This window comes from Anopheles merus, chromosome 2R, assembly GCF_017562075.2.
Source record: "Anopheles merus strain MAF chromosome 2R, AmerM5.1, whole genome shotgun sequence".
NCBI lineage: Eukaryota > Metazoa > Arthropoda > Insecta > Diptera > Culicidae > Anopheles > Anopheles merus.
This window is the reverse complement of record NC_054082.1, coordinates 28,009,728-28,034,484: the sequence shown is the minus strand read 5'-3', so window position 1 is coordinate 28,034,484 and position 24,757 is coordinate 28,009,728. Positions and strand designations below refer to the sequence as shown.

The window sequence follows — 24,757 nt, the reverse complement described above, 5'->3', positions numbered from 1 at the left end:
TTTTGTCATACGAAAATATATTTAAAAAAATAGATTTTAATGTAATATTGTTGTGTCAAAAGACGCCCACAATAGGGGCTTGTTTCACGCAGCACCCAACGGAAGCCCCGTTCAAAACCAAAACAAACGTTTCCGAAAACGCGCGTCAAAAGGTGCGTGAGCTGCCTGCCTGCAAATAAATTCTGGACAAAATGGAAGATTCTCGTTACCTACCGAATCAAAGCGAACTGAACGCGGCGCAAGATGACGAGCTACGCCAGGAACTGCTGAAGTACTACCGAAGTTCGCTTATCATTGGCTTGCTCAAGCAATCCGACGCTCCCATATCAATAGAGAGCCGGGCGCTACTGTCCGTGTACAAACACGAAGGTGAACTGCCTTTGGGTAAGTACATCCTGATACTTCCTTTGCACGATTGGCACGAATCTGTGGACTACAACCAATCGTTCTCCGTTGCGCAGGACTGGATCACATACGCAACGTGGACATAAGCTACCATGAACGGATGGCGATCGGCAAGTACATCGAAAGCAAGATCACCGAGCAAGTGCGACCGTTTGTGGAGAAAGCAAAACGGTACTGCGGTGGCAATCTAGAGGAGCTGTCCGCTTCCCAATTTCAGGAGCAGTACCGCAATCTGCAGCTCGATCGTGAACGTCAAGAATTGACGGAAAAGCTAGCACAGCTTAAAGCACGCAAATTGCATCTAATGAAAGCGTGTGCTGAAATTCGTACCGGCCCGTTCCAGCGAAACAACGTCGAACTGAAGCATGCCGAGGCGCGTTCTATGCAAACGAAAACTGAGTAAGTACCAACTACCAACAATGTGTGGTATAAGAGGCTCAGTTAGCTTAACGATCAATATGATCATTCGTTGCAGATTGCTGCAAAAACTAGTCGCAAACGAAATACTCAACTGCACGCCGCATGCGGTCAAAGCGGTTAACGAGGTGACGGCCAATATCAACACTCTGCTAGGAAATGGTGAATGAACTCTAAACTCTACATAGCATTTATTATAGTAAAACGATTAAAATTTGATAGTTCCGTTACAAGCATAAACTATAGCTTCTACTGTGATTAATCCGTAATCAATGTAACGAGTGCAGTTCCCCGTAGAATCCAGTAATCGGACGGAAGCTGCGAGTCGAGCAGAACTGAAAGAACGAAGTTGGTTGATTGGCCGGTCGTTGATAGAACACCCGCCCGCACGCTCGTCTTGTACAGTGGGGCTTCGTATCGACGCCCAACGGTCAGATCCGTGCACGGTTTTAACCAAACGACGGGCAAATGAGCAATAAGCTCCCTGTGTCGGGCATCACACAGTCCTCCCTCGTTGTGATCCCAACGGCCTGCTTCGATGAACAGACCGTGGATGAAAACACCATCACTGGGAGGATTGAGGTTGTGAAACAGTTGCACGGGATCCTAAAACGGAAAAAGACGTTTAGGCGTTGATAACAGTAGTCCAACAGCTTGCCACGGTGATGTACATTACCTTTTTCGAACGCTCCTCGTAAATGGTCGACTGATGTAGCGTTACGTTCATGATTTCGAAATCGAACCGCAACGTATCGATCGGTATGTTATGCTTGCGGGCGTACGTCTGCAATGTGCCGGTGAGGAACGATTGTGGGAAAAACAGACCACACACCCACGAAGAAATGGGCAACCCTTTGACGCACCAATTTTTTACGTACTCGATCCGATGCTGCAGATCGGTCACCCAGCTGGCCAGCGTCTTTGTCGAGAGGTATCCCTTCGAGTGCCACGCCTGCGGTACTTGATTGTTGCCAAATGCACGGTAGATCGTTTCTAAACTTTCGGACATTACCACAAACCCTTGAATCGCTTTCTCCAGATCGCGCAGGCTGCCATGCAGTATCGACAGCAGCCTGTCGAACCGATCCACCTCCTGTATCAGCACGGTCGTGAGGGAAGGGATGCGATTTTTAGCATCCCGTTGCAGCAAGCTTGGATGCAGCTCGTCGTACTCGATGGAAGATGCTACGGCTTTGCGTATCGAATCAATTTTCTCCAAACACATCTTGTCCATGGCGGCCATCGCTTCCTCTCCGAGCGAATCGCCACCGGACTGGCTTTCGAGCAGCGTGTTCAGAAAGAAGTACGTTTCGTTTCGGTTGAAAATGATGTTTGCGTTCTCGTGCATCCCGAATATGTCCGGTGGATCGTGTATGGACAGCTGCCCGGCGTACTCCAAAAACCCACCGATCTTGCGTGCCTCATCGCCGGTCGGGCAATGGTACAATCCGCTCGCACTGTAGCTGTACGCGTCGGTCAGTATCATCGGCGATGAGAAGCGCTTCAATATCGCTCGCAAACAACGCTGATCCCAAACGTCCGTTACGCGGCCCCCGTAAGTGATCTCACCGTTGATGTATTCTAGCGCATCCCACGGTATCGGTGCTCTCAGCTCCCGATCGCAATAGATGTCCAACGTGCGGAGGGCACACTCGCGATCACTTTCGCTAAACTCGTACGTAATGTTCCAACCCAGCGGGCCAAATTTGCGCCGCTCCAGGATAACGCCGTGGAACATGCACAGACCGAAGACGAGCGCACGCCACTGCGCGCCGAGCACGTGGAATTCGAACCAGCTGCGATCCAGCTCGGTTAGCGAGCGCACGAGATTTGAACGCAAACCCTTCGGCGGTTCGTTCGTTACCTTTACCGAATTCTGCAGCACGCTGATCGGGAACGTACGCACCGGCATGGATGAGAGGAACAGCCGGAAGTTGGTGTCGACCGTTTGCAAACCCATTGCGATGCGATTGACGATTTTTTCCATCGCTTCCATCCAGGACGTTGCCAGATGGCAATTCTGCAGAAAAACCCAATGACCGCTCCGAGTTCCGGCCTCTATTAAAGCCTCCGCTGCCGGGCCCTGTCCCTGGCCGAGCGAAATAGAGTGCAGTCGCTCGACGCAGTCCCGTTCCTGGGCGAATTTGATCAACGCCGTCATTGGGTCGGATCCTGCCGACAGTACGAACACCAGCGGTATGGACGGCGATATGTCCGCGTACAGCGAGGCAAGGCTAGTATTTTTCGGTGGCTCAGTGTACCGCTTGCCGAGCGCGTGACGAATGAACTCCGTTACGGCGATGACCAAAAATTCATCCTTCAGTGCCGCCACCAGCATTAGCTTCTCTGAAACCGACAGCCTAGCATTCCAGTCGATCGCTGCCGGTTCGGGCACGGGCGCAAGGCAAAGGTCCTCACGGAAATCCTCAATCGCGATGATCAGCGATCGGTGCAGATGGTTCGTCAGGTCGGCAAACTGGACCGGATCGTGCACCTCGAGAAAGCAGCAAGCTATCCACTGATTATCGCTCAGGAAGGATGGTTTCCGCTCGAGGGAAAACTTTCGCTGCGAGGGCCCACGTACGATGAAGCTAAACTCTTCGTCGGAAAACTCCTGTGCCTCCTTGCAGATGGCAAACGCAACCAAAAACCCACATATAAGCTTGTGCTTCTCGAACAGCCCACGACAGATGTTGGAAAACACGGTAAAGGTAATGTCCTCCAGCAGTGTTGCGAGCCGTTCGGGCAGTTCCATCCGTGCGTGCGGCTGTTCCACCACCGAACAGTACACCTGGGTGAAATAGCGCAGGCTGAACTGGTACATCGGGTCAATCTCGGACAGGGAGGCCACCACGAAGTACAGAATAGCGCCGCGCGCCGCCAGCACGCGATACTTTTCGCGCGTGGCAGCAATGTTCAGCTCGGTGCGCTCGGTTTCAATGAGCCGGTCCGCGATGATGGTGGATATTTCCTTGGATTCGTTCAGCGACTCCACCAGCTCCTCGTCGTCGAGAATGTTGCCCTGGGAGCTGTACAGAACTTTCAGTATCTTGTCTTCCAGCAGTAGCAGCTGCTGCTTATCTGCATTAATGGTAGTGATGAGATCGTTGCGCTGCTTTTCCATCTCCGGTAGCTCAATCTTGATGATCTCACTAAATTAGGGCGAGTTGGAACGAACATAAGATGTATGAGCGCAATGGGCGTTCACACGCGTTTATCTACTTACGCCAATAGCTGATCCTCGAGACCACTCCGCGAGACAAGGAAGTTGACCAAACTAACTTGAATGCATATTTCGGGCAGAAAGTGCGGATTCGGAAGCTTTGTGGTCATGTACAGTCGAAAATTGCTATCATAATCTACGTCCACGTCACCTAACTTGATCATGAGTCGACCATTTTGCAGAAACACCTGCTTCATAAGGATCGTACCGAGGACAGGATCTAACGTCTCCTGCACATCTTCGATCAACATTGGAAATCCTTGTCGTATGCTGTTTGTTCGTGTGTGGGATAAAGGGATGTACAAGCGATTAAAGACCATTCGACCGGGTCGCTTTCATCAACCAATTCTTACCATACTTCCAAAATGCGCATCATATTTCCATCGGTCAGTTTAATAATGCGCAGCTCGTTCCGTGACTCCATGCTACGTATCCAGCGGTTCGCTTGTTCCTGCGGATCGATCATGAGCGGCCAGCGACCACCCTCTGTTGCGATGATTCCATTCTCCACCGATATTTCATCGCGCGGCAATCCGTACATGTTCCACTGGCGTATCTGATAGGAGTCCCCCAGAATCTGCACCAAACTAAAGGTGGGACTGCTTGGAATGTTTAACCGTTTGCACTCCGACACCCAGATTTCGGACAGCGTACGGCGATAGTCGATTGGAAATGCACCCAAATAGGCAACGTATGCAGACGCCACCAGGACGTCCCCGGGCACCGCAAAATGTTCCGCCGTTAACTGCTTCACTGTCTCGCGCCAGCGTACTTCCTCGTCTGCCAGGGCAGATGTTAGTCGTCCGGCACGATTTAAACGGGCACTGGTAAGATCATTGTGATCCTGCAATAGCTTCATTTCGCGCTTTTTCTCTTCCAGGTTTGCCATAAGCATCGTTATTTTCGCTTCGATTTCGGCCAGCTCGCTCTGCTTCGACTTGAGCAGCTGCATCACTTCTCCCAGCTCTTGTTCGGCCGCTTTTTGTCGCTTGATCTTTGGCTCCACTACTTTGTAGATCTTGGCGTACTTTTCTATGGCAATCACCCAGAGGCACATCGATTTAGCGACTTTGGAGACTTTCTCAATAGTCTGCAAGAATTCGGAAAATGAGAGTAATTTATAAATTTAAGCGAGTGTTTGCACGTCGTGATTCCATTCTCACTTACCGCCGGCTGGAAATCTTTGTGATCGACGTACGATTTAATTTTCTTTATAATGGCCTCTGGTATGTGTTCCTTGTCGTAATCTTCCAGTTTTTTCAAAAAGTTTACATCCGACATCACCACCTTAGCCGTGTTCCAATCGGGCCTGAAAAGAGAGGGCAATTTGTGACGATACAAGCAAACCGATATATCCGATTAATCTCTTACTTTGCTCCGAGGAGTATGCACACCGCTTCCATTACGAACTGTACCAGCTTTGGAGGTTTCTGGAAGACGCGCAGCTCGTTGATGTCATTTTTGTTGAGCGATTTCAGCGCGTCCTGGGCCGCCTGCAGTGTGGGCAGTACGATTTCCAGATCCTTCGCCGCCTCATCGGCAATTTCCTGCGTTTCGGCCGCCTTAATCTTTGCCTCGGCCTCATCCTTGGCCACACTTTTCTTTACACTCTCCGCCATTGCATTGTCCTTATCCAGCTTGGCCAACAGCTCTTTCATGTTTTTCGACTTTTCCTCCAATATCGGGACGAATTTCTTCAGCTCCTCTCCCATTTCGGCCACTACTTGGTTGGTTTCCAGAATTTTGCTCAACCCGTTGGCAATGCGATCCTTCTTCTGTATGATAGAGTCGATCCGCTTCTGCACCAGCACCCGGTACTGATTCAGCAGCTGCAGATAGCTGCTCGGCGTGGTGTAGTAGTGGCGACGCATCTCGCGATAGAATCGCTCCGATATGCTCTCCACACTTTCGTGTATCATGACGCAGATTTGGGCCAAATGTTTGCACTGCACCTCGTTGTCGGAGACATCCTTTAGCGATCCGATCGCGACGCTGCGCAGTGCCTCCGCCGGCCACTTCACGAACCAGTCGATCGTGCAGCAGTTCACCAGCGAAGGAAACATTCGACAGCGCCCGCGGAACGTATCGCCCACTGGGCTCATGCACATGATGACGTGAAGGTTGGCCCGGACGCGCTTGATGAAGAACTCAAATATGCCATCGCGCGTTTGATTCGGATGGCCACTCTCAATGCACGGCTGCCGGGTGTTTAGAATGATCTTCTCATACTCATCGCCCTCGAACAGATTCGGTACCTCGCCCGAGTTTAGAATGTTGTTTATGTCTTCCATGAACGCTTCGTGCACGATTTGCGTGTCGGTGATCAGGAACACGGTCGGTTTGTTGAGCACTCCCGCAATCCAATAGATCCGGCGAAGATCTTCATGGAAGCAGCTGTGATCGTAGCCCCGCCGCAGTGCAATCTGATGACACTGGTAGCCATTGATGTGGGCAGCCAGCTTTGCCAGGCTCTGCTTCCCCATTCCGGATACACCCACCAGCAGCCCATTGCCACGCTCCGAGCGCAACAACCGTGCCAACCGGACGATATGTTCGACGGCGTCTGCGAAGAAAACCAGATTCATCTCCGTTCCCACAGTGCCATTGTAGTCCTCCAAATAGTCCAGCAAAATCGATTTCAATTTCTTCATCTCCTTAATCTCCTCGTACACGCGATCCTCCGGCGCCTGGCCGAACACCATAAAGTCCCCGAACATGATCGTCTCCTCCGGCTGCACGATCGTCGTTTCGAAAAACTTTTCACAACAGTCCTGCAGCAGCTGCTTGAAGTACGTCTTATCCTCCTCGTTGATCAACCGATCGTAGAAGATGCGCAGCGATTCGTGATAAAACAGACGCATCAGCTGCATGGGATTGATGTACGCCGATGAGTCCGCCTGCAGCACGCCCTGCACACACTTGGACAAATCGCGCAGATTAAAAACGTAGTGTGATTTCTTCGGCGTGGGCAACAACTCGGCCGAGATGCGCTCGTACACGGCGACGGCCGTCTCAACGATCGGTTCAGCTAGGGGACGTATCGCCATGTTGAACTCGCTCAAGAAACCGGCCAAAATTGCCTTGAAGATCGTCTTCAGCGTATCGCTGTTCGGCGAGGGCAGAGAAAACAGGGCAAAATGACGGATGAAACGTGCCGTCAGCACGTTGCGCCCACCGCCGGGCGGTGCACAGGCAGCCCCAAGCGTCACGTCGACAATGTCCTTCCAGTACATCTTTTCCCGATCGTACACTCCGCGGAAGTCGGCAAACTGGCGCAGCAGCTCGATCGGCGGCTGGCTTCCGTAACGGTCCAGCTTGGGCATGTTAACGTCGTCGATGAACACCACGATTCGCTTGTTAATGGGCGCCCCAAGTAAGGTCTTTTTGCGCCGCTCGAGACGTGACTCGATGATCTCCTGCGTGCGTGCGCTTTCACTTTGTGCGGAAAAGTTTACAAAGATCGGTATCACGTCACGCTGCATCAGGCGGTTAAGAATTTCTCGCGCAAGGACCGACTTGCCCACACCGGTGTCGCCGGTAAACAGTACCGGGTATTGATGCTGCAGCAGCATCTCGGCCACGAACCCATACTTGGTGGTATCGAGCGTGGGCACTAGCAGATCGAAATAGGGCACCGAAGGGTTGTAGACAAACTTCGGGTGTATCGCATTCCAACTTTCCCAGGTGCGCGTTTTCGTGTTGATTCGAAAATCCCAGAGCGTATCCTTGGGTAATCTTTTGGAGATTTGTTTTGCACAAAAAGAGGTTTACACTAAAATTAACTTTTTGTCCAAAAAAAAAAAAAAAAGGCGTCAATACTTACAGTCCTAATTCTTCCTCGTTCTGCAGCGTCCGATAGTACTGCTCAAACTGAGCTTTCGACTCGTCCAGCAAGTTACCGCCAAACGACCAGAGCATGCTCCAGGTAAACATTTTGAAAATGTAATGCTTCGCTTCGCCCCGCTCCATCAGGTGCAATCCCTGGGTTTCCTGCAGCAGCAGAAAGAGCAGCTTGGTCATCATCGTCAGCTTGCTGATGTTGACCTGATGAATGTTCCACTTGCAGTTGCGGTGCAAATATTTCGTAACTGTTTCGTAGTGCCGCTCGTACAGTGAGAGTATGTGCGATTTTAAGTCACCATCGAGGTGTAGATGTTGGACCGTGTTCAACCACGATTTCACGATCGAGGACCATCCGAGGTGTACTGGATCCATGTACACCATGCCGCAGCGGGAGACGGTGGCCGGAGAAGCTTGCGCCAGGTCCTGCACCTCGAACACCATGTGCACCCAGCTCGTCAGCTTGATGCGTTCCGAGTTGGCCAAACAGAGCATTTTGTTATCATCCAGTACCGTGTTCAAATTTTCAATCCATACCGCATCCACGGGACCGTCACAAACAACCCATTGGTGAATTTCGTCTGGGAAGGAAGCATTTGATAAGAAATGGTAGCAAAGGGACAAAACGATCAAAGAACAAACCTGTCACAATCACTGCCGATCTGATGGCCATACCGAGCAGCCCGTCGCGCCATTCCATTGTCGCCAGATTCACAAACCCGTACAGCTCATCCATCGAGATAGCTTTGGGATTAAGCGTTTGTATGCGCACTGGGCGGTACAGTGGCCCCGGGGCGTTTTCGGCGTGCAGCTTCTCGAACGCATTCGCCAGTATGTGCAATACGGTCGTTTTGCCACTGCCCGTAGGCCCTACCAGCATGACGCCCCAGCGCACTACCATCGTTTCGTAGAGCTGAAGCGTCTTCAGCACCAACTCCGGCACGGGCTGCAGGTTCTGATCGATCATGCACTGCTCGATGGCTTGCTGCAGCTCGCCGCGCTCTGGCTCGGGCAAATCCACGCCCGGGAAAAGATCGCTTAAAATTCCGTTAAAGAGCACCGCATCATTGGCCAAAAATTTGGGCAAGTTTGAGTCACGCAACGCCGAAATCAGCGTGACGTCTTCGGCTTGATCGGGCGAGGCGCGCTTCAGTGCACCCGCCATGACGAGCACGCTCTTGACCGCGCGCATACCGAAATCGTAGTGATCCTGCTGGCTCAGCTGCTCGCTGCATAGTTTGTACATCTGGACCATCTTTTTGGCCAGTATCTTCGACCCTTCGAAACCCTCCGAGTACAGTATAACCTCGGCGATGAGCGCATAGTCCGGGACCATCATGGAAATTGGCCGAAACAGTGCTTTCAGATTGTCCGGCAGCTCCGTTCTTCCGGCGTACCCGGGATTCATCGTGATGAAGGCGGCACAGGAAGGCTTTAGCCGGATTTCGCGCCCCTCGAAAAGAAAGCGTTTCATTTTGGCCGCCTTGGCGTTGCGTATCGTAATGAGCTGCTGAGCTATGACCGAAAGCACCTCGATATCGATGCGGTTGAACTCGTCGAAGCAGCACCAGGCGCCCGACTGGGCAAGCCCGGTAAAGAATCGTCCCATCATCTTGTAATCCAACCCGTCGGAGCAGTTGAACACCACGCACTGGATAGCGAGCGCTTTGGCTAAATCTTTGGTCGTTTCCGTTTTGCCCGTACCGGCCGGACCGGCCGGAGCGCCACCGAGATCCATCTGCAGTGCGCCCATTAGGCAGAGGTAGCAGCGATCGGTGAGCGGAGTTATTACCAGCACTCCGCCGGCACCGAGATACTCGTAGAAGTAGGGCAGATTGGCGGATGCCATTTTCGTTTCTATCACCTCCGTTTCCGGCATCCAGTAGTAGCGTAACATTTTCAACCATTCGAAATCGGTTCTGAAAAAAGGGAAATGTTTAGATACACGCAGACCAAGCAAAATAATTCAAAGATACTTACGACTTTTGCACTCGCTTTGCCACCATGCCCGCGATCATATCACGCGCGTGCACATCGATGGTGATCAGTGCGCACAGCACCTTCCGGACAAGTTTGGAAATTTTGGTCCGTGCAATCGCAGCCAGAACAGTTAAGTTTTTCGTCAGCTTATCGTGGAACTCCTCCATGCCTTTGTCCACATTGCCGCCCGCTTCCAGGATGGCATGGACGTCCGCTGCCCACTGCTGCTGGGAGATGGTCAGTACGACCTGATTCGGTTGCTCCTGCATCCAGTACGAGCGATCCTTCAGCCCGTACACACGATAACCGTGGCGCATGTAACGCTTTACCGCCAGGAACATCGCTTCTTCCACCTTCGAAAGCCAGTCCTCGACCGCACCGCGAGCCTTCAGCCCGACACCGAACGTAAGCCGCTCACCCTCCGGCGAGATCATCGCTATAATGTCGTTGGTCATAACCGATTCGCCCGTTTCGGTTTTCTTCTTGCCAAACTCGATCTTTGCAATCGCATCGAAGCACTTGGACAGGTGCGGCTGTACCGCGTACGGGTTTTTCGTTTGGGCTAATATTTCCAGCAGCTCGTCATTGGACAGGAAGTAGAACCGCGGGAACGCCATACGCTTCACCTCCAGGTACGCCTCCAGACAGCGGGTAACCTTTTCCAGCAGCACGTTGTTGATTTGCAGCTGCTCCAGCACTCCGTCGGCCGTCATCGCTGCCAGGGCAAGGGGCGCCTTTTGCGTGCGGCGCATCAGATCCTTCCACGCTTTGTCGACTTGCAGGAACATTTGCGTTTCGTGCGGCAGCTGGCGTTGAATGTCGGGCGCGGAAAATATTGCCTCCAGATAGATCCACGACTGCTGGCACTGCGTCCACTCGTCGAGTGTGCGGGAAAAAAGGTCCAGCTGAGAGACCCAATCGTCCACCTTGGGTTTGATGGGGCCGACGTGCCGGGAGGCGGCCACCGTAGTAACGTTAATGCTGGACTCATCCAGCACGGTCTGTATTTCGTCGACCCCTGCTAGCACGAACACGTCCCGATGGTCGCGATGACTGATCACGGTCAGCTCCAGCTCCTTCCAGGCGTTTTCCACCTTGTTGAGCAGCGTTTCCAGTCCCGCCTCGGCACTGGCCATGTTGGACACTTCCATCAGTTCGGCCGCTATGTCCTCCTCGAATGCGTTCGCGTCCTCGAAGGTGTGGAGGTAAATTTCCGTCTCCTCCGCGAGATGCCGGTTCAGTATCTGTTCGATCTTGATCCAGTGCCGTGTCTTGAGTGCGGGATTGCGCAAAAACCCAAGCACCGGTATCTTGTCTTTGAACTCTTCCGCCTCAGCCTTCAGTTTGGGGATGATGTCATTCTTCGGCAGGTTCTTGTCGAGCATGGCACAGTTTTTCAGGATTTTCGTATTCAACGCTTCCACCTCATCCATGCTGAGCTCGTTGAAGTGTATTTCGTTCCATATCTCCACCGACTCTTTCCACTGCTGCACACTGTCCCAGAGGATCTGACGCAGCTTAACCTCATTGATAACCTGATCGAGCTTTTCAAACCGTGTCACTTCGAGGCGAAATTCTTTCTGATATTTCTTATACTCCTGTGCCTTCCGTTGGCACATCGTTAACCGTTCGGACAGGTCAATCAAACAGTCGCGGACGAGCGCTGGGTCGGAGCCAAGATCGAGTAGCCATTCTTTTAGGACCTCCTCGTGGATATCTTCAACTTCGGAGAATATTTTCGTGATATCCGCTTGCAGGCATAGGTCAAACTTGTTGATCAAATCCTGCTTTTGTGCTCGTTTAGTTTCCAGAGTTACGCTGATTTCGTTAAGAAACTCTTCCATGTCTGGAACGATATACAGCCGTTAAAGGTTAATAGTTTTAAACGAATACTTGACAGACACATTCAGACTAGGCTTACCCAAATATTTATCCTTGTCCTCGTCGCGGAAGGTAACATGATATTTTTTCATAATTTTTAACGCCTCGTACGCATAGTTGAGCTCCTTCTGCAAACTTGCGACATGCTCGTGGCAAACCTCCATATGATTAAAGTAGTAGATGTAGTGATTAGTTTCCTCCGGCACAATCAGCAGCTTCGTCTGCAGCTCTTCGCCCTTCTGCTCGACGTAGTTGATCTTCTCCATTGCCAACCGGGGTATGGTTTCGTCCAGCACCGCCAGCAGCTGCTGGCAGATGGGTGTGATCTCCTCACGAAACGCAACCTGCTTCACCTGCAGCAGCCCCAGTGGATGCGACTCCTGTATCTGTTCCAGGTCTGCCATCTGGTTGGTGAACCGTTCGCAGTACATTCGCAACACCTCTAGATTAGTTTCTCCTCTGATCACATCGTGATCGACGGCTAGATTCTCCTGGTACGATAAGCGGATCCGATCGAACTGTTTCACGTAGTCGTCGACACTGTTGTACGCTACGATAATGCCGTCGAAGATGGTTTTCATATCGTACGTAAGCTGCGTATCGTTGTAAATGATGAAGTCCAGACTGGGAGGGTTGCCGCACAGGCGGTCCTCCTTTCTTCCCATTATGGTTGGCCTGGAAATTTGAAGAAAACAACAAATAGAGAGAGACTGTCTTCAAACTTCCGCTCTAAGCTGAGCAACTCACTCCGTATAGACATCGAAAAAGGCATCACTTTGAAAGCGATCAATCTTGTAAACCGTACGCATCACCAGATTGCTCAAGTCTTCCAGCATTCGTGTGGTCACTTCGCGCGATGGATCCAGATCGATGTGTGTCGGTTTCAGCACCAGCTCCACGTTCATGAATGGCGGCTTCGAAGTGTGCCCGTCCGTTGCGCATTCTTCCATAAAAACCGAGAAAACGTTGGCCAAATTTTTGAACGACTCGCGTAGAATTTGATGCAGCAGCGTTATCATTTTCTGATCGGCACACGCTAGAAAACGGGCCAACAGTGCGCACAGCTTGCGCTTATTAGCACGCTCGGTGAAGCTCATCATGTCCTTAAGCTTCTTTTTGTTGGTCACATTAATCGCTTCGTCTTGGGGTGAAAACCCACGATCGATTAGCGTGTTGCAGCATGCATCATCTGAAAACAAATGTAGAATTTCGGGTAATGTATGCAATTTGCGCAACTCCCTCGTACGCAATACTCCCCGGCCCGTCGCTTACATAGAACGTTACGCATCTTTTCACGCAACTGCTGAAGCAGATCGCGCACCTGCTCGAAGGTGGTCATCTGCGTCTCGATGAAGTAAGGCAGATGCCAGTTTTCCGACACGGAAACGTCGAAAAACCGAAACCCTACCAGCTGCACGTACTCATCTTGCATCGTCAGCAACGCTCTAGCCAGCCGCGGAAGGACGACGAATGCACTGGCAGCAATCTTTTGGCGCGCATTCTCATACTTGTACCACTGTATGTTGCGCAGCCAGATGCGGAACGCTTTCGCGAGGCGATAGTGTTTGAAAAAGCCCAGCTCCGTAAGTCGCCGGTACTTGCGATAGTCGGCCAGCCACGCATCGAGCGCGGTAAAATGATTTTCCGAATCGCTCCAGTATGTTACGCCGTGCCGGCTCACGGTAAAGTACTCATGTTTGTCAGCCTTGCTAAATGGAACCTCCCTGAGGACCGCGTAAAATGGGGGCAAAAGTTAGGATAGATTCTTAACAAAATTAGTAGACAAAAACTTACAGAAAACTATACGGAGTGAAATGTTCGCTGTTTTTGGAATAAGCATACGTTAGGAATACGAAGCTGTTGTCCTTCAAGCACTTGATCCTGTCCTGGATCAGCACCTCCAAATCAATCAATACGGGTTTGTTGAGCTGCCGGGTACGGGCCGCAATCCGTTTTCTCCGTTCACTGTGCAGGCATTGAGAAACGGGACATTTGCATGTGATCGACAAAAATAATAGGTTCTCCTTAATACTTACTCACTCAACGCGAATGTAAAGGCGGCTTTTGGTTTCGTTAGAGCCGACTTTAATTTCTTCTGTCCTGCCGGTTTGCTCATTTCGGTTGAAATACGTCTTTCAGACTGGCTGAGATGCTTCATGCATACTCACTGAAAATGTTTAAATGTCGTACATAGCTTCCATGGCAACGGTACCACTTCCCCTGTACGAATGTACATAGCAATGGCGTCTTGGTTACCATGCACGTTGTTACGCCGAGTGGCATTCAACCACCTGTTAAAACGCTTTCAGATGTATAAAATGACAAAATACAGTTTATTTCAGAGACGATCACACAAACACAAACATTTCGATGAAGCATATTAAAATTACAAATCAATTCGGACGGAATGAGCTCTTCACACACCACGTGTTACAGATATTTAATTTAAAAACTTAAAAACGTACTCCAACTCAAGCGTAGTATCCTCCTCCAGATCGGTACAGTGTACGGCGTTCATTACTTTATTCTTTCCGAATAGGGCACGCAACGTTTGCGGTCGGGTGAGTTTCGCTGCCTCCTGGAAAAGGAAAGGATTTTTTTTTGTAATTAACTGATGCATAAATCGGTTGAATGATTCGCCACTTACCGGGCAAACCGGACCACAAAAGTCTCTAAAACTTTGGTAGGTGCTGCGGTTATCGTCAAACTTGTTCGTGATTTCTAACGCCATACAATCGCCACTGATCATCTGCATTACCATGGACTACATGAAAGAAATGCAAAAAAGGGCGTTAAAACTATTATTTCTTCATCTCGTTCGAATGAAACCATTCCACCAAGTACCTCGTATTCGGGCACAACTCCTTTGTATACTTCCAGAAACTCCTCGCAATTGGGACGCTCGAACCGAAGCATCTTAATTGCGGTGACGGTGAACTTTTTGCGCAAAATTTCCGTAATAATTTCGCCCGCTTTGCCTTCGCGCACGGCATGCGGTTTGATAATGCACAGTGTGCTGTTGGTGTAAAGGGCCGAAGAACGCAGTACGAGCTTAATATCGTTGTTTAGAAATACGAAACGAGCTTCCTGCAATTGATAAAAGAAAACGTTAACAATTATTTTGCATCGGAAATAACATGTTTCCCCGCTGGTGTCAAACGAGTTCGTACATTTGCCGCATCGTCTGCTGAACGTGAGCAGTAAACATCGGACCCGTACAGTCCCCGGAAGCTGTTCGGAGCGCACTGCTTTGCCTCGGCAATGGATTCCGGTCCGCATAGCTCCCGGTACTGGTTGTACGCATTGTTGCCTATAATCTCCAGCGCGACAAACGATTGGCTTGGCATACAGTCCATCAGGTAGTTCAAGCTCGAGGCCTCCGAGCGCACGGTTTTCAGCATGGAGGAATAGTTTTCGTCTATCTTCAGCATCGCCAGCCGACGTACGCCCAATCCTGCCTTGTGTATCTTCGTCAGTATTTCGCCGATATGTAGCAATGCTTCCGCTTTTATCAACCCAAACGAACTGCCGAATGGAGGAAATATTAGCTAAATGTTGCATACCGATATAACGTAAGATTTTAGCGCCACGATAACTCACAGCTGTTCGTCGGACTTCTTGTTCCTCGTTTTCGCATCTCCATAGTCAAGAATGTTGATCTGTTTGCCAAAAATAAGCAGCTTGGCACCGATGAAGAAGTCATTCTCGTTTAGCTCTTCGATTTTGGTACGCCTCAGGAAGGTTTTCCTTGTTTTCAGGTCGACCAGCTCAACTGAATTATCGCTAGGAAAGAAGCTAACCACCAGCTGCCGGTTCAGGTCCGCCTCTTTCTGGTACCATTCTCCCAAATAGACGTAGCTGTTTGTATTCTAAACGCAAATAGAAAAGAACATCAGCCGCAAACAATGTAACACTCAAAGAGGCTTTTAGAAAAAGAAATAGTTGAAGAAATCGTTCAATAATTACCATTATTAGTTAAGTATAAATCGCTAAACTTTCCGGCAGGAGCGAACCGTTCATTCCCTTGCGATTGCAACCGTTTCTGTTTGTTTGTTTACTTCGTTTCCTCGGTCCGTTTTGTTGCCAACGGTAACCAAATTTCGTAACGCTTCGTAACGCAAAAGAAATGTGTGCGCCAAATGATTGCGTGCAATTCGTATACAGTTTGGTGCATTGATATAAATGTTATTAATTTTCAATTAAATAAATTCAATTTCTAATTGTTCAACTAAAGATATGTGAGATAATAAAAAAATATTCACATCGAACTAAAAAAGTCCAACCGTGTAAATGGTACATCATCCTCATCAACAGAGCGTTACTATCAAGGTGTAGATAGTATGGCGAGAATTTGACGGCTGACATTTGGGACAGAACCGTACCTCTTCCATCTCAATCTTGGTTCTAACAAAAGTGCGGCATTTTGTGCGCCACTGTGCTGCTTTCGTTGGTGAACAGAAATCGTAATTCTCCTTCCGCGGCTCGTGTCTACGTATTCGGTATCCAAAAACACATTGCACAAAGTGTCCCTAACCGCCTGCAATAGCTTTAAACTGCACGGCTTTGTCATTGGCGCGTGCCACTTGAGAGAGTTGCCGGCTAGGCCGCAAAAAGAAATTGCAATCGGCATTTTGGCTCCGTGAACTGCCGTGAACGCCGCTTTGACAAACGTACGCACACATACATACAGAGAGACGCGCGCGCACGTAGCGTCGGAAAAGAGAAGCAGGAACGATTTGGCACAAAACCGGCCGGATTCGCACGGCAGGCAGCAACCCTTTCCTTTCCAATTGCAAGCCTAACGGAATTTGGCGGGAGTGTGTGGTGCTGCGGACAGACCATTTGGACCTTTCCCGACCGCTTTTAATCAGAAGAAAAGCAAAATGGGTGATCGAGCTGATGGTGGTAAGTGGCAGCTGCCGTGGGCAAAATGTGTAGCCCCCATTGTTGGTAGATCCTTAGTAGACGGGGTAAATTGGTACAACTTCACTTTCCCTTTTCCTTTCTCATTCCCCCCTCACACCAGCGGAAGCATTCGACGATGCGGTGGAGGAGCGCGTTATTAATGAGGAGTACAAAATCTGGAAGAAAAACACGCCCTTCCTGTACGATTTGGTCATGACACACGCGCTCGAGTGGCCCTCACTAACTGCTCAGTGGTTGCCGGATGTGACGAAACCGGAGGGGAAGGATTACTCGGTGCATCGGCTCATCCTCGGCACGCACACATCGGACGAGCAGAACCATCTGCTGATTGCGAGCGTGCAGCTGCCGAACGAGGACGCCCAGTTCGATACGGGCCACTACGACAACGAGAAGGGCGAGTTTGGCGGGTTCGGGTCGGTGTCGGGCAAGATCGAGATCGAGATCAAGATCAACCACGAGGGCGAGGTTAATCGGGCCCGCTACATGCCACAGAACCCGTGCGTAATCGCAACTAAAACGCCGTCGAGTGATGTGCTCGTGTTCGACTACACGAAGCATCCGAGCAAGCCGGAACCGAGCGGTGAGTGCCATCCGGATCTGCGGCTGCGGGGCCACCAGAAGGAAGGCTACGGGCTGTCGTGGAACCCGAACCTGAACGGCTATCTGCTATCGGCCAGCGACGACCATACGATCTGCCTGTGGGACATCAATGCGACGCCGAAGGAGCACCGGTTGATCGACGCGAAGAACATCTTCACCGGCCACACGGCCGTGGTCGAGGATGTTGCCTGGCATCTGCTGCACGAGTCGCTGTTCGGATCGGTGGCGGACGATCAGAAGCTGATGATATGGGACACGCGGTGCAACAACACCTCGAAACCTTCGCACACGGTCGATGCGCACACGGCCGAGGTGAACTGTCTCAGCTTCAACCCGTACTCGGAGTTCATTCTGGCGACGGGTTCGGCCGACAAAACGGTGGCGCTGTGGGATCTGCGCAATCTGAAGCTGAAGCTCCACTCGTTCGAATCGCACCGGGACGAAATTTTCCAGGTACAGTGGTCGCCGCACAACGAAACGATTCTCGCGTCGTCCGGCACCGATCGGCGATTGCACGTGTGGGATCTGTCGAAGATCGGCGAGGAGCAGAGCGCGGAGGACGCGGAGGATGGTCCGCCGGAGCTGCTGTTCATTCACGGCGGTCACACGGCCAAGATATCCGACTTCTCGTGGAACCCGAACGAACCGTGGGTCATCTGTTCCGTGTCGGAGGACAACATTATGCAGGTGTGGCAGATGGCGGAAAACATGTACAACGACGAGGATCCGGAAGTGCCGGCGAGTGAGATCGAGAGTGGTGCCCCGTAAGCATGCACCACCGGCAGCCGTTCCTGTGTCCTGTGAACCATTCGAAGCATTATCCCCGGCGGTAGAGTTGCTGGGCGAATCACACAAACACAAACACACACACACATACACACTTCACTTTGCGTTCGCTGGAGAATTATGTTATTTTTCAGTCTTTTTTTAATTAACTTGTGCACACGACCGTCAGCGATGGAAACTGTAGCAGCAATTCTCTGCTCTGTGCACTGCTGCGCAGGGATGTGCGGATTACTGTACCAGCAAATATTTTAAATAAAACGTTCATTTTACGGACAAAACCTAGAATCTAAACGATCCTTCATTGGGCACAATTTCCAGATGTAAGCATTATGATTATGTTCAATAAAAAGCAGATTATTCCTAAAGTACGGTTGAACGGGCGAGAGAAAGGGAAATGTTTGAGAAAAAACTAACAATTCGCTTTTTAAACTACAGGTAAACAGATAGACAGATACGTCTTCGGATTGGTTTGCCCTCCTAATTGGTAGACAGGTGTGTTTGTTATCGTATATACGTGATTTAGTATGTTTATTTTAAGTTGATTTGCAAAATAAAAACACATTATCGTCCAATTGCCGCCAATGATCGCTACATCATTGAGTTGTCTTATTCTACACTCAGCTCACTTACGTGCCCCCTCTCTTCGTACACACGAGATGGCGCTCTTCGTCGCTCTCAGGAGACCGGAGTAGCAAGGATACAGCCATGAAGAGCAGCATGAACGTACCAAAAACGGGTAAAAGGAAACCTACATTTGTCCGTCCGCAATTAAGCGGCTGATTTGAACCGCTCCAACCTGAGTCGCGCTTTTTCCGCGTAATCTACCGAGCCGGTGGCAACCTTCCCGGCACCGTTGGCCGTTGCCGATGGGGCCGGACTGCTGCTAGCCGTCAAGCCGAAGCGAGCTTGCCGCTTGGCCAGCTTTTCCTCCTGCTCGAGTTTGCTCATTTCGGATGAGACGGAGCCACCGAAACGCTCGGCACGCTTTTTCAGCGCTTCCAGCGAAGCCGGCGTACTGTTGCCGGCGGATGTGATGCTGCTAGCGCTGGTCAAACCAAATCTTGCGGCACGCGCCTGCATTTTATCCGTTGCCGCGGTGCCGGAGCTAGCGGCAGGAGTATCGGTTGCGGTAGAGCTGCTGCCACTGCTAGTGCTGGTAGTGGTCGGTGTGCCCGGTTGTGCCGAACCGAACTTTTTGGCCCTCATCTCCAACCGCTCAAGTGCGGTCAGCTGACCGAGCTTGACGACTTTCTTTTCCGGCTCGCCATCGCTGCCACTGTTGCTGGCACCGGCCGATTGGGCCGAAGAGAACGGCTGTCGCTGTGCTTTCGGAGCCTCGCTGCCGACGGTCGTTTCCGGCGCAAGTGTGGGCTTGGTAATGGAAATGTTTCGCTTCAGGGATATCTTACGCGCGGCTGGAGCGCTTGACTTTTCTTCCGCCGTTCCGGTCGGTTCGTCTTCCGGTTTTCGCGGCTCATCCGGCGAAATCGATTTACGCGTTTCGCTCGGCGTCGGCGAGTTCAGTATGTGGTCTTCCTCCACCACCGGATCGGTGAGGTCTTTGTCCTCGTCCAGCAGATCGTCGTTCAGGTCGTCGTCCAGCAGGTCCTCCGAGTTGGCCGTATCTTCCAGCACATCGCCACCGACTGTAATCGTGAAAGGCATCGGGTAAAGGGTGCAGGTAGAAAAGATGTTGCTGGTGTGTGCTGCGTGTGCGTGTGTCATGACTTACCCAGCAGTGCTGTTTGTAATCGATCCACTAGCTCGTTCTTGTTGCCCATCACGCTTAAACCACGCGCCTTTAGCTCTTTTTTCAGATCGGCAACCTACAAAATGAGGAAAACAACGTGGGAAAGAATGTGTGTTACCGGGACGGTCCGTGTACCTCAGTGCGCTTGGCTATCATGGCTCTCCCGACCATGGCGGCGTCCCTTTAGTTACCTTCATCTTTGACACATCGCTTTCGCTCATCGTGATTGAGTTTTGCTGCTACTGCTTAGCCGAGAAGAAGGATCGTTGACCGGGAGCACCGCGTTGGCTGTGTATGCGTCTATTGTTACAATAGTTTGTTTAGTTAAATAGGAATATTCTTTTTTTTTGCACGAAGAGAAATCTCTACGCTACGGCTTGATTGTTGTTTACAGTTGACATTTTTGACAACCCATTTCACATGTTCGAAACTCAAGGTGAGTATAAATAGAGGTGCGGAAATCGAACATGTTTCGAATGGATGAAAAAAGGATAGATTTTCTGCCATTAAAGAGAAATTACGAGAGTGTAATATTTATTTGTCCTCTACTCGTGAAATCGTCTCTTGTTTTTTTTTGTTACAGTGAACTAATACACCAAACAGAACATTCCGCAAACCGTCGAGCGAATGCGGTGTTTACATGCGCATTCAAACAAACGAAGCCTGACAATTTCCCGCCACAACAACAACTGTCAAAGCTAGCGGCGACCGCAACAGTTCGTGTTCCGGGAAAAGTCTTGTAAATTCAGGCACCGTACATGTTGTGAGGGTCTGTTTTCTGCGTGTTTGTTCGTCGTCGCTTGTTCGTTTCAATATTCACGGTACGCTCCAACTGTTCTATCGATAGTCGAGAGCAAGCAATGGACGCAGAACAGCTACCGTTTCTGGCGGAGTACTCCAAGAGCAATCGGGCAATGTGCCGATTTTGTCAGCGAGCGATCGCCAAGGATGTGCTCCGGCTGGCGGCGATGGTCCAGTCGCCGATGCACGATGGCAAGGTGGCCCAATGGTACCACGAGGATTGCTTCTTCAAGAAGCAGCGCCCCGCGACCGAGGGAGATGTAGCGAACATCGAGGCACTGCGCTACGAAGATCAGAAGAAAATACGCGATGCAATCGGTAAGTCCCGGGCCGGGAGAGTGACGATACCCTAGTAACTGATGTTTGTTACCATTTTCTTCTCTGTATAGCTGTGTTTGCCAAAGGGGTTGTTCCGGTCGCAGGCAAGGGTAAGGGCAAGAAACGCACGGCAGTCGAAGCCCAATCGTTGAAGGATTACGGAGTCGAGTACGCTCCGTCGGGCCGGGCCATGTGTCGGGGATGCGAGATCAAGATCCTGAAGGACGAGATGCGCATTAAGAAGGTGGCGTACGACACGGAGGTGGGCATGAAGTACGGCGGACAACCGTTGTGGCACCATGCGGAGTGTTTTGCAAAGCTCCGTTCCGAGCTGGGCTACTTCGAGAAGGCTGAGTCGTTGCCTGGCTACCGCTCGATGAAGCCGGAGGATCAGAAAATTCTCAGGGGCTTGTTGCCGTAAGTGTCACCGTGGGCGTTGGCATTTTTTAAATGGGTTTTAAAACAATTATACCGTGCTATTTGCAGTGCCATCAAAGCGGAGGATGTACCGGCCAAGAAGGTGAAGGAAGAGGTGAAAGACGAGGTGGATAAAGCGGCAGAAGCAACAGAGGAAAAGAGGATCGCGGAACAGCAGAAGGCTTACTACGCGATACGCGACAAGCTCAAGTCACTGGGGGTTAAGAAATCGGAATTGATCGAAATCCTGTCGCTGAACAAACAGGACATACCGGAAGGCAACGATCCGGTGCTGGACCGTGTGTGCGATACGCTTATGTTCGGCGCGCTGGAACGCTGCCCGAAATGTGGCGGCCAGTACGCGTTCCAGAAGTCGGCCTACGTGTGCCAGGGCGATTTGTCCGCGTGGGTGAAATGCATGAACACGGAGAAGGCACCGCCGCGCAAGAAAACCAAAATTCCGCAAGAGCTGAAGTCGGTTTACTCGTTCCTCAAACGGTACAAGTCGGTCGTTAGCGATCGTGTCGTTCGGTACGTGCCGCCCAGTGTGAATACCGTGATGAAGGGCGTAAAGAAGGAGGAAGAGCTACCGTCCGAGCCGAAGATTAAGCGCGAGAAGCCCCCGCTGTACGACATGGAGTTCGTTATATTGGGCAAAACGGCCACGCCCAAGGATCAGCTGAAGCTGAAAATTCAAAAGCTGGGCGGTAAGGTGGTCACGAAGATCGCTAGCCATACGGCGGCCATCATTTCCACGCCCGAGGAGGTGGAGCGATTGGGCAGCCGCATGGCGGAGGCCAAGGAGCTGCAGATACAGGTAGTGCCGGAAGACTTCCTGGAGGATGTGGTGGGCGGTGGTGCCATATCGTTCATCACTAGCCGCTCGATCTGTGACTGGGGCTCGGATCCGCTCAAGCGCATCCCGACGGAGGAAGAGAGCAAATCGCGCACGAAGAAAAGCATCTACGAAAAGTACGTACCGGCGAAGATGAAGCTGCAGGTGAAGAGCGGTCTGGTCGTTGATCCCGATTCGGGGCTCGCGGACAAGGCGCACGTGTACAAGTACCATGATGTCATCTATAACTGCGTGCTGAACAAGGTTGACATTCAGAAGGACAAAAATTCGTTTTACAAAATGCAGGTGCTGCAAGGAGACACGAAGAAAAAGTAAGTATCAAACGGGTCGATCCATGCAATACAATAGATAACGATTTTTCTATTCCCTTTCGACAGATACTGGCTGTTCCGTGCGTGGGGTCGTATCGGTACCACGATCGGGGGTAACAAGGTGGAGAACTTTAACTCGGCCGACAGTGCGATGTCGGCGTTCGAGGAATTGTTTCTGGAGAAGACCGGCAACGACTGGGTACGGCACGATTCCGTCTATAGCAAGATGCCCGGTGCGTTCTACCCGATCGAGATCGACTATAGCGAGACGAAGACCAAGCGTCTGGCGGAGAACAGCGGCATCAAGTCGAAGCTGGCCCCAGCCGTGCAGGATCTCGTGCGCATGCTGTTCGATGTGGACGCGATGAACCGGGTAATGATGGAGTTCGAGCTGGACATGGAGAAGATGCCGCTCGGCAAGCTGTCGAAGCGTCAGCTGCAGTCGGCAATGAAGGTGCTGTCGGAAATTTCCACCCTCATCGGCAGCGGCGGCTCCAACGCCGAGTTCATAGCCGCCTCGAACCGATTCTACTCGTACATTCCGCACAACTTTGGCGTGTCGTCCGTCAAGGTGCTCGATACGATCGAGCAGGTAAAGGAGAAGCAAACGATGCTCGAAAGCTTGATGGAGATTGAGTTCGCCTACTCGCTGCTGAACGATGGCGACGAATCGGCCCAGGATGGCAAGAATCCGCTCGACGCACACTACGAGCAGCTGAAGACGTCCATCGAGCCGATGGCGCGCGATTCGGAAGAGTTCGCACTGCTCGAGCAGTACGTGCGCAATACGCACGCGGAAACGCACCGGACGTACGAGCTGGAGGTGGCGGAAATATTCCGCATCAAGCGCAAGGGCGAGGATCGCCGTTACCAGCCGTTCAAGAAGCTGCACAACCGCAAGCTGCTTTGGCACGGTTCGCGGCTGACCAACTTTGCGGGCATTCTGACGAACGGGTTGAAGATTGCACCGCCGGAAGCGCCGGTTACGGGTTACATGTTCGGCAAGGGTATCTACTTTGCCGACATGGTGTCGAAGTCGGCCAACTACTGCTGCACCAATGTGGCCGATTCGACCGGGCTGTTGCTGCTGTGCGAGGTAGCGCTCGGTGACATGCAGGAGTATACGCAGGCACACTACGTAACGAAGCTGTCAACCGGTAAGCACAGCGTGAAGGGTATCGGGCGCACTCAGCCGGATCCGAGCGGTTCCCATGTGCGGCCGGATGGGGTCGAGATACCGATGGGTAAGGGCGTTTCGAACGAAAAGCTGAAAAGCTCGCTGCTGTACAATGAGTTCATCGTGTACGACGTGGGACAGGTAAACTGTCAGTATCTGTTCAAGATGAACTTCAAGTACAAGTACTAAAGCCGGTTCGATAAGCATCGGATTGGTTTTGGAGTTGGTTTTAATTGGTTAAGTTTTGCTTTGTTTGATTTGCGTTACAAAACGACATCAGAATTATTTGTGTTTTCTTCTCTGTATTCTATACCGCCATACATTACATTTGATATGTTATCTGGTTCCATACATATACCTAATACATAGAATGCCAAATCGGTCAGGCCAAAATATGAATGAATCGAGTAAAGAAAGCACTTAATTAAACGTAATATTAATCATTCGTTTATTGAATTTTTAACAATACGTTCGAAGGCTTACACATGCAGTGATTTGAAAGATATACGACACATATAATATTACCTACTATAAATGTAAGCGAATACTCATACACGTTACCACAGAATTCGAAACTGCTGGAATACAGTAAGGAATAGGATTAGTCAGAAAAAACAAATGTGTCACAAGGAATTGCTTTTCAGATTAGAAATGCTTTTTTTTGAGTCGCTCGATGGTTAAAGATCAATGCATAAAACTTTACAACTCTTGGAAGCACCTTCATGTTTAAATTAAAACAGTTTCATAAGGAGGAATACCAATTTTTATCTACTATTTTCACCTACTAATATCAGTTATCGTAATTCCATTGCATTTGTTCGAAATGTGCGTACCGACCTTGAAGTTCAGGTGCAAATATACTTTAACGAATGACACACAAAGAAGGAAGCATGTGCACGGCACGGTTGGAGTTTATCTAAACATTCTATATTTAGCTTCCCCAAACATTGCCTCATCATGTCCGGGAGGGTTGGTGTTCTTTTGTGAGTATCTTTTTGAACTTTGAATCATGGACCCATACTTTCCCGAGTACCGAAATGTTAATATCAGTTAACTCTAACACTTACAT

At 50.6% G+C, this 24,757-nt stretch overlaps 5 protein-coding genes across 6 annotated transcripts; 3 read left to right on the top strand and 2 right to left on the bottom strand.

The window, feature by feature from the left end:
* The first annotated feature begins 65 nt into the window (after positions 1 to 65).
* LOC121589345 lies at positions 66 to 1,056 on the top strand. Its single transcript, XM_041908177.1, has 3 exons — positions 66 to 384; positions 462 to 804; positions 881 to 1,056. Exons 1-3 carry the CDS (start codon positions 192 to 194, stop codon positions 990 to 992), a joined length of 648 nt encoding a protein of 215 aa, XP_041764111.1. The 5' UTR covers positions 66 to 191; the 3' UTR covers positions 993 to 1,056.
* On the bottom strand, positions 989 to 15,821 carry LOC121589344 (dynein heavy chain 6, axonemal). Of its 2 annotated transcripts, XM_041908176.1 has the most exons (16): positions 15,713 to 15,821; positions 15,347 to 15,615; positions 14,966 to 15,271; positions 13,541 to 13,711; positions 13,019 to 13,470; positions 12,494 to 12,935; positions 11,787 to 12,421; positions 9,866 to 11,711; positions 8,528 to 9,804; positions 7,869 to 8,466; positions 5,417 to 7,780; positions 5,213 to 5,354; positions 4,399 to 5,135; positions 4,049 to 4,315; positions 1,499 to 3,974; positions 989 to 1,428 (listed from the first exon to the last, which is right to left on the bottom strand). In XM_041908176.1, the coding sequence occupies exons 1-16, from the start codon at positions 15,713 to 15,715 to the stop codon at positions 1,081 to 1,083; spliced, it is 12,333 nt and encodes a 4,110-aa protein (XP_041764110.1). In that variant the 5' UTR covers positions 15,716 to 15,821; the 3' UTR covers positions 989 to 1,080. The 2 variants fall into 2 exon arrangements, with proteins under 2 accessions (XP_041764110.1, XP_041764109.1); XM_041908175.1 differs by lacking the exons at positions 14,966 to 15,271; positions 15,347 to 15,615; positions 15,713 to 15,821 and adding an exon at positions 13,783 to 13,899.
* A 318-nt stretch (positions 15,822 to 16,139) lies between these two features.
* On the top strand, positions 16,140 to 18,336 carry LOC121590922 (chromatin assembly factor 1 p55 subunit). The gene is made up of 2 exons (XM_041911110.1): positions 16,140 to 16,651; positions 16,773 to 18,336. Exons 1-2 carry the CDS (start codon positions 16,630 to 16,632, stop codon positions 18,038 to 18,040), a joined length of 1,290 nt encoding a protein of 429 aa, XP_041767044.1. The 5' UTR covers positions 16,140 to 16,629; the 3' UTR covers positions 18,041 to 18,336.
* Positions 18,337 to 18,625: 289 nt separating this feature from the next.
* Positions 18,626 to 20,224, bottom strand: LOC121590923 (SAP domain-containing ribonucleoprotein). Its single transcript, XM_041911111.1, has 3 exons — positions 20,000 to 20,224; positions 19,791 to 19,884; positions 18,626 to 19,704 (listed from the first exon to the last, which is right to left on the bottom strand). Exons 1-3 carry the CDS (start codon positions 20,027 to 20,029, stop codon positions 18,827 to 18,829), a joined length of 1,002 nt encoding a protein of 333 aa, XP_041767045.1. The 5' UTR covers positions 20,030 to 20,224; the 3' UTR covers positions 18,626 to 18,826.
* A 272-nt stretch (positions 20,225 to 20,496) lies between these two features.
* Positions 20,497 to 24,757, top strand: LOC121590921 (poly [ADP-ribose] polymerase). The gene is made up of 4 exons (XM_041911109.1): positions 20,497 to 20,927; positions 20,999 to 21,344; positions 21,414 to 22,511; positions 22,578 to 24,757. Exons 1-4 carry the CDS (start codon positions 20,669 to 20,671, stop codon positions 23,875 to 23,877), a joined length of 3,003 nt encoding a protein of 1,000 aa, XP_041767043.1. The 5' UTR covers positions 20,497 to 20,668; the 3' UTR covers positions 23,878 to 24,757.

Coding starts and splice junctions, on each gene's coding strand:
- LOC121589344 (XM_041908176.1), bottom strand. Junction 12,936..13,018: donor AAAGATGCGTAACGTTCTAT/GTAAGCGACGGG, acceptor ATTTGTTTTCAG/ATGATGCATGCTGCAACACG. Junction 7,781..7,868: donor AACGAGGAAGAATTAGGACT/GTAAGTATTGAC, acceptor AATCTCCAAAAG/ATTACCCAAGGATACGCTCT.
- LOC121590923 (XM_041911111.1), bottom strand. CDS start 20,029: ATGAGCGAAAGCGATGTGTCAAAGATGAAG. Junction 19,885..19,999: donor GCGATGTGTCAAAGATGAAG/GTAACTAAAGGG, acceptor CTCATTTTGTAG/GTTGCCGATCTGAAAAAAGA. Junction 19,705..19,790: donor ATTACAAACAGCACTGCTGG/GTAAGTCATGAC, acceptor TCACGATTACAG/TCGGTGGCGATGTGCTGGAA.
- LOC121589345 (XM_041908177.1), top strand. CDS start 192: ATGGAAGATTCTCGTTACCTACCGAATCAAAGCGAACTGAACGCGGCG. Junction 385..461: donor CGAAGGTGAACTGCCTTTGG/GTAAGTACATCC, acceptor TCCGTTGCGCAG/GACTGGATCACATACGCAAC. Junction 805..880: donor TCTATGCAAACGAAAACTGA/GTAAGTACCAAC, acceptor CATTCGTTGCAG/ATTGCTGCAAAAACTAGTCG.
- LOC121590921 (XM_041911109.1), top strand. CDS start 20,669: ATGGACGCAGAACAGCTACCGTTTCTGGCGGAGTACTCCAAGAGCAAT. Junction 20,928..20,998: donor GAAAATACGCGATGCAATCG/GTAAGTCCCGGG, acceptor TTCTCTGTATAG/CTGTGTTTGCCAAAGGGGTT. Junction 22,512..22,577: donor CAAGGAGACACGAAGAAAAA/GTAAGTATCAAA, acceptor CCCTTTCGACAG/ATACTGGCTGTTCCGTGCGT.
- LOC121590922 (XM_041911110.1), top strand. CDS start 16,630: ATGGGTGATCGAGCTGATGGTG. Junction 16,652..16,772: donor GGGTGATCGAGCTGATGGTG/GTAAGTGGCAGC, acceptor CCCTCACACCAG/CGGAAGCATTCGACGATGCG.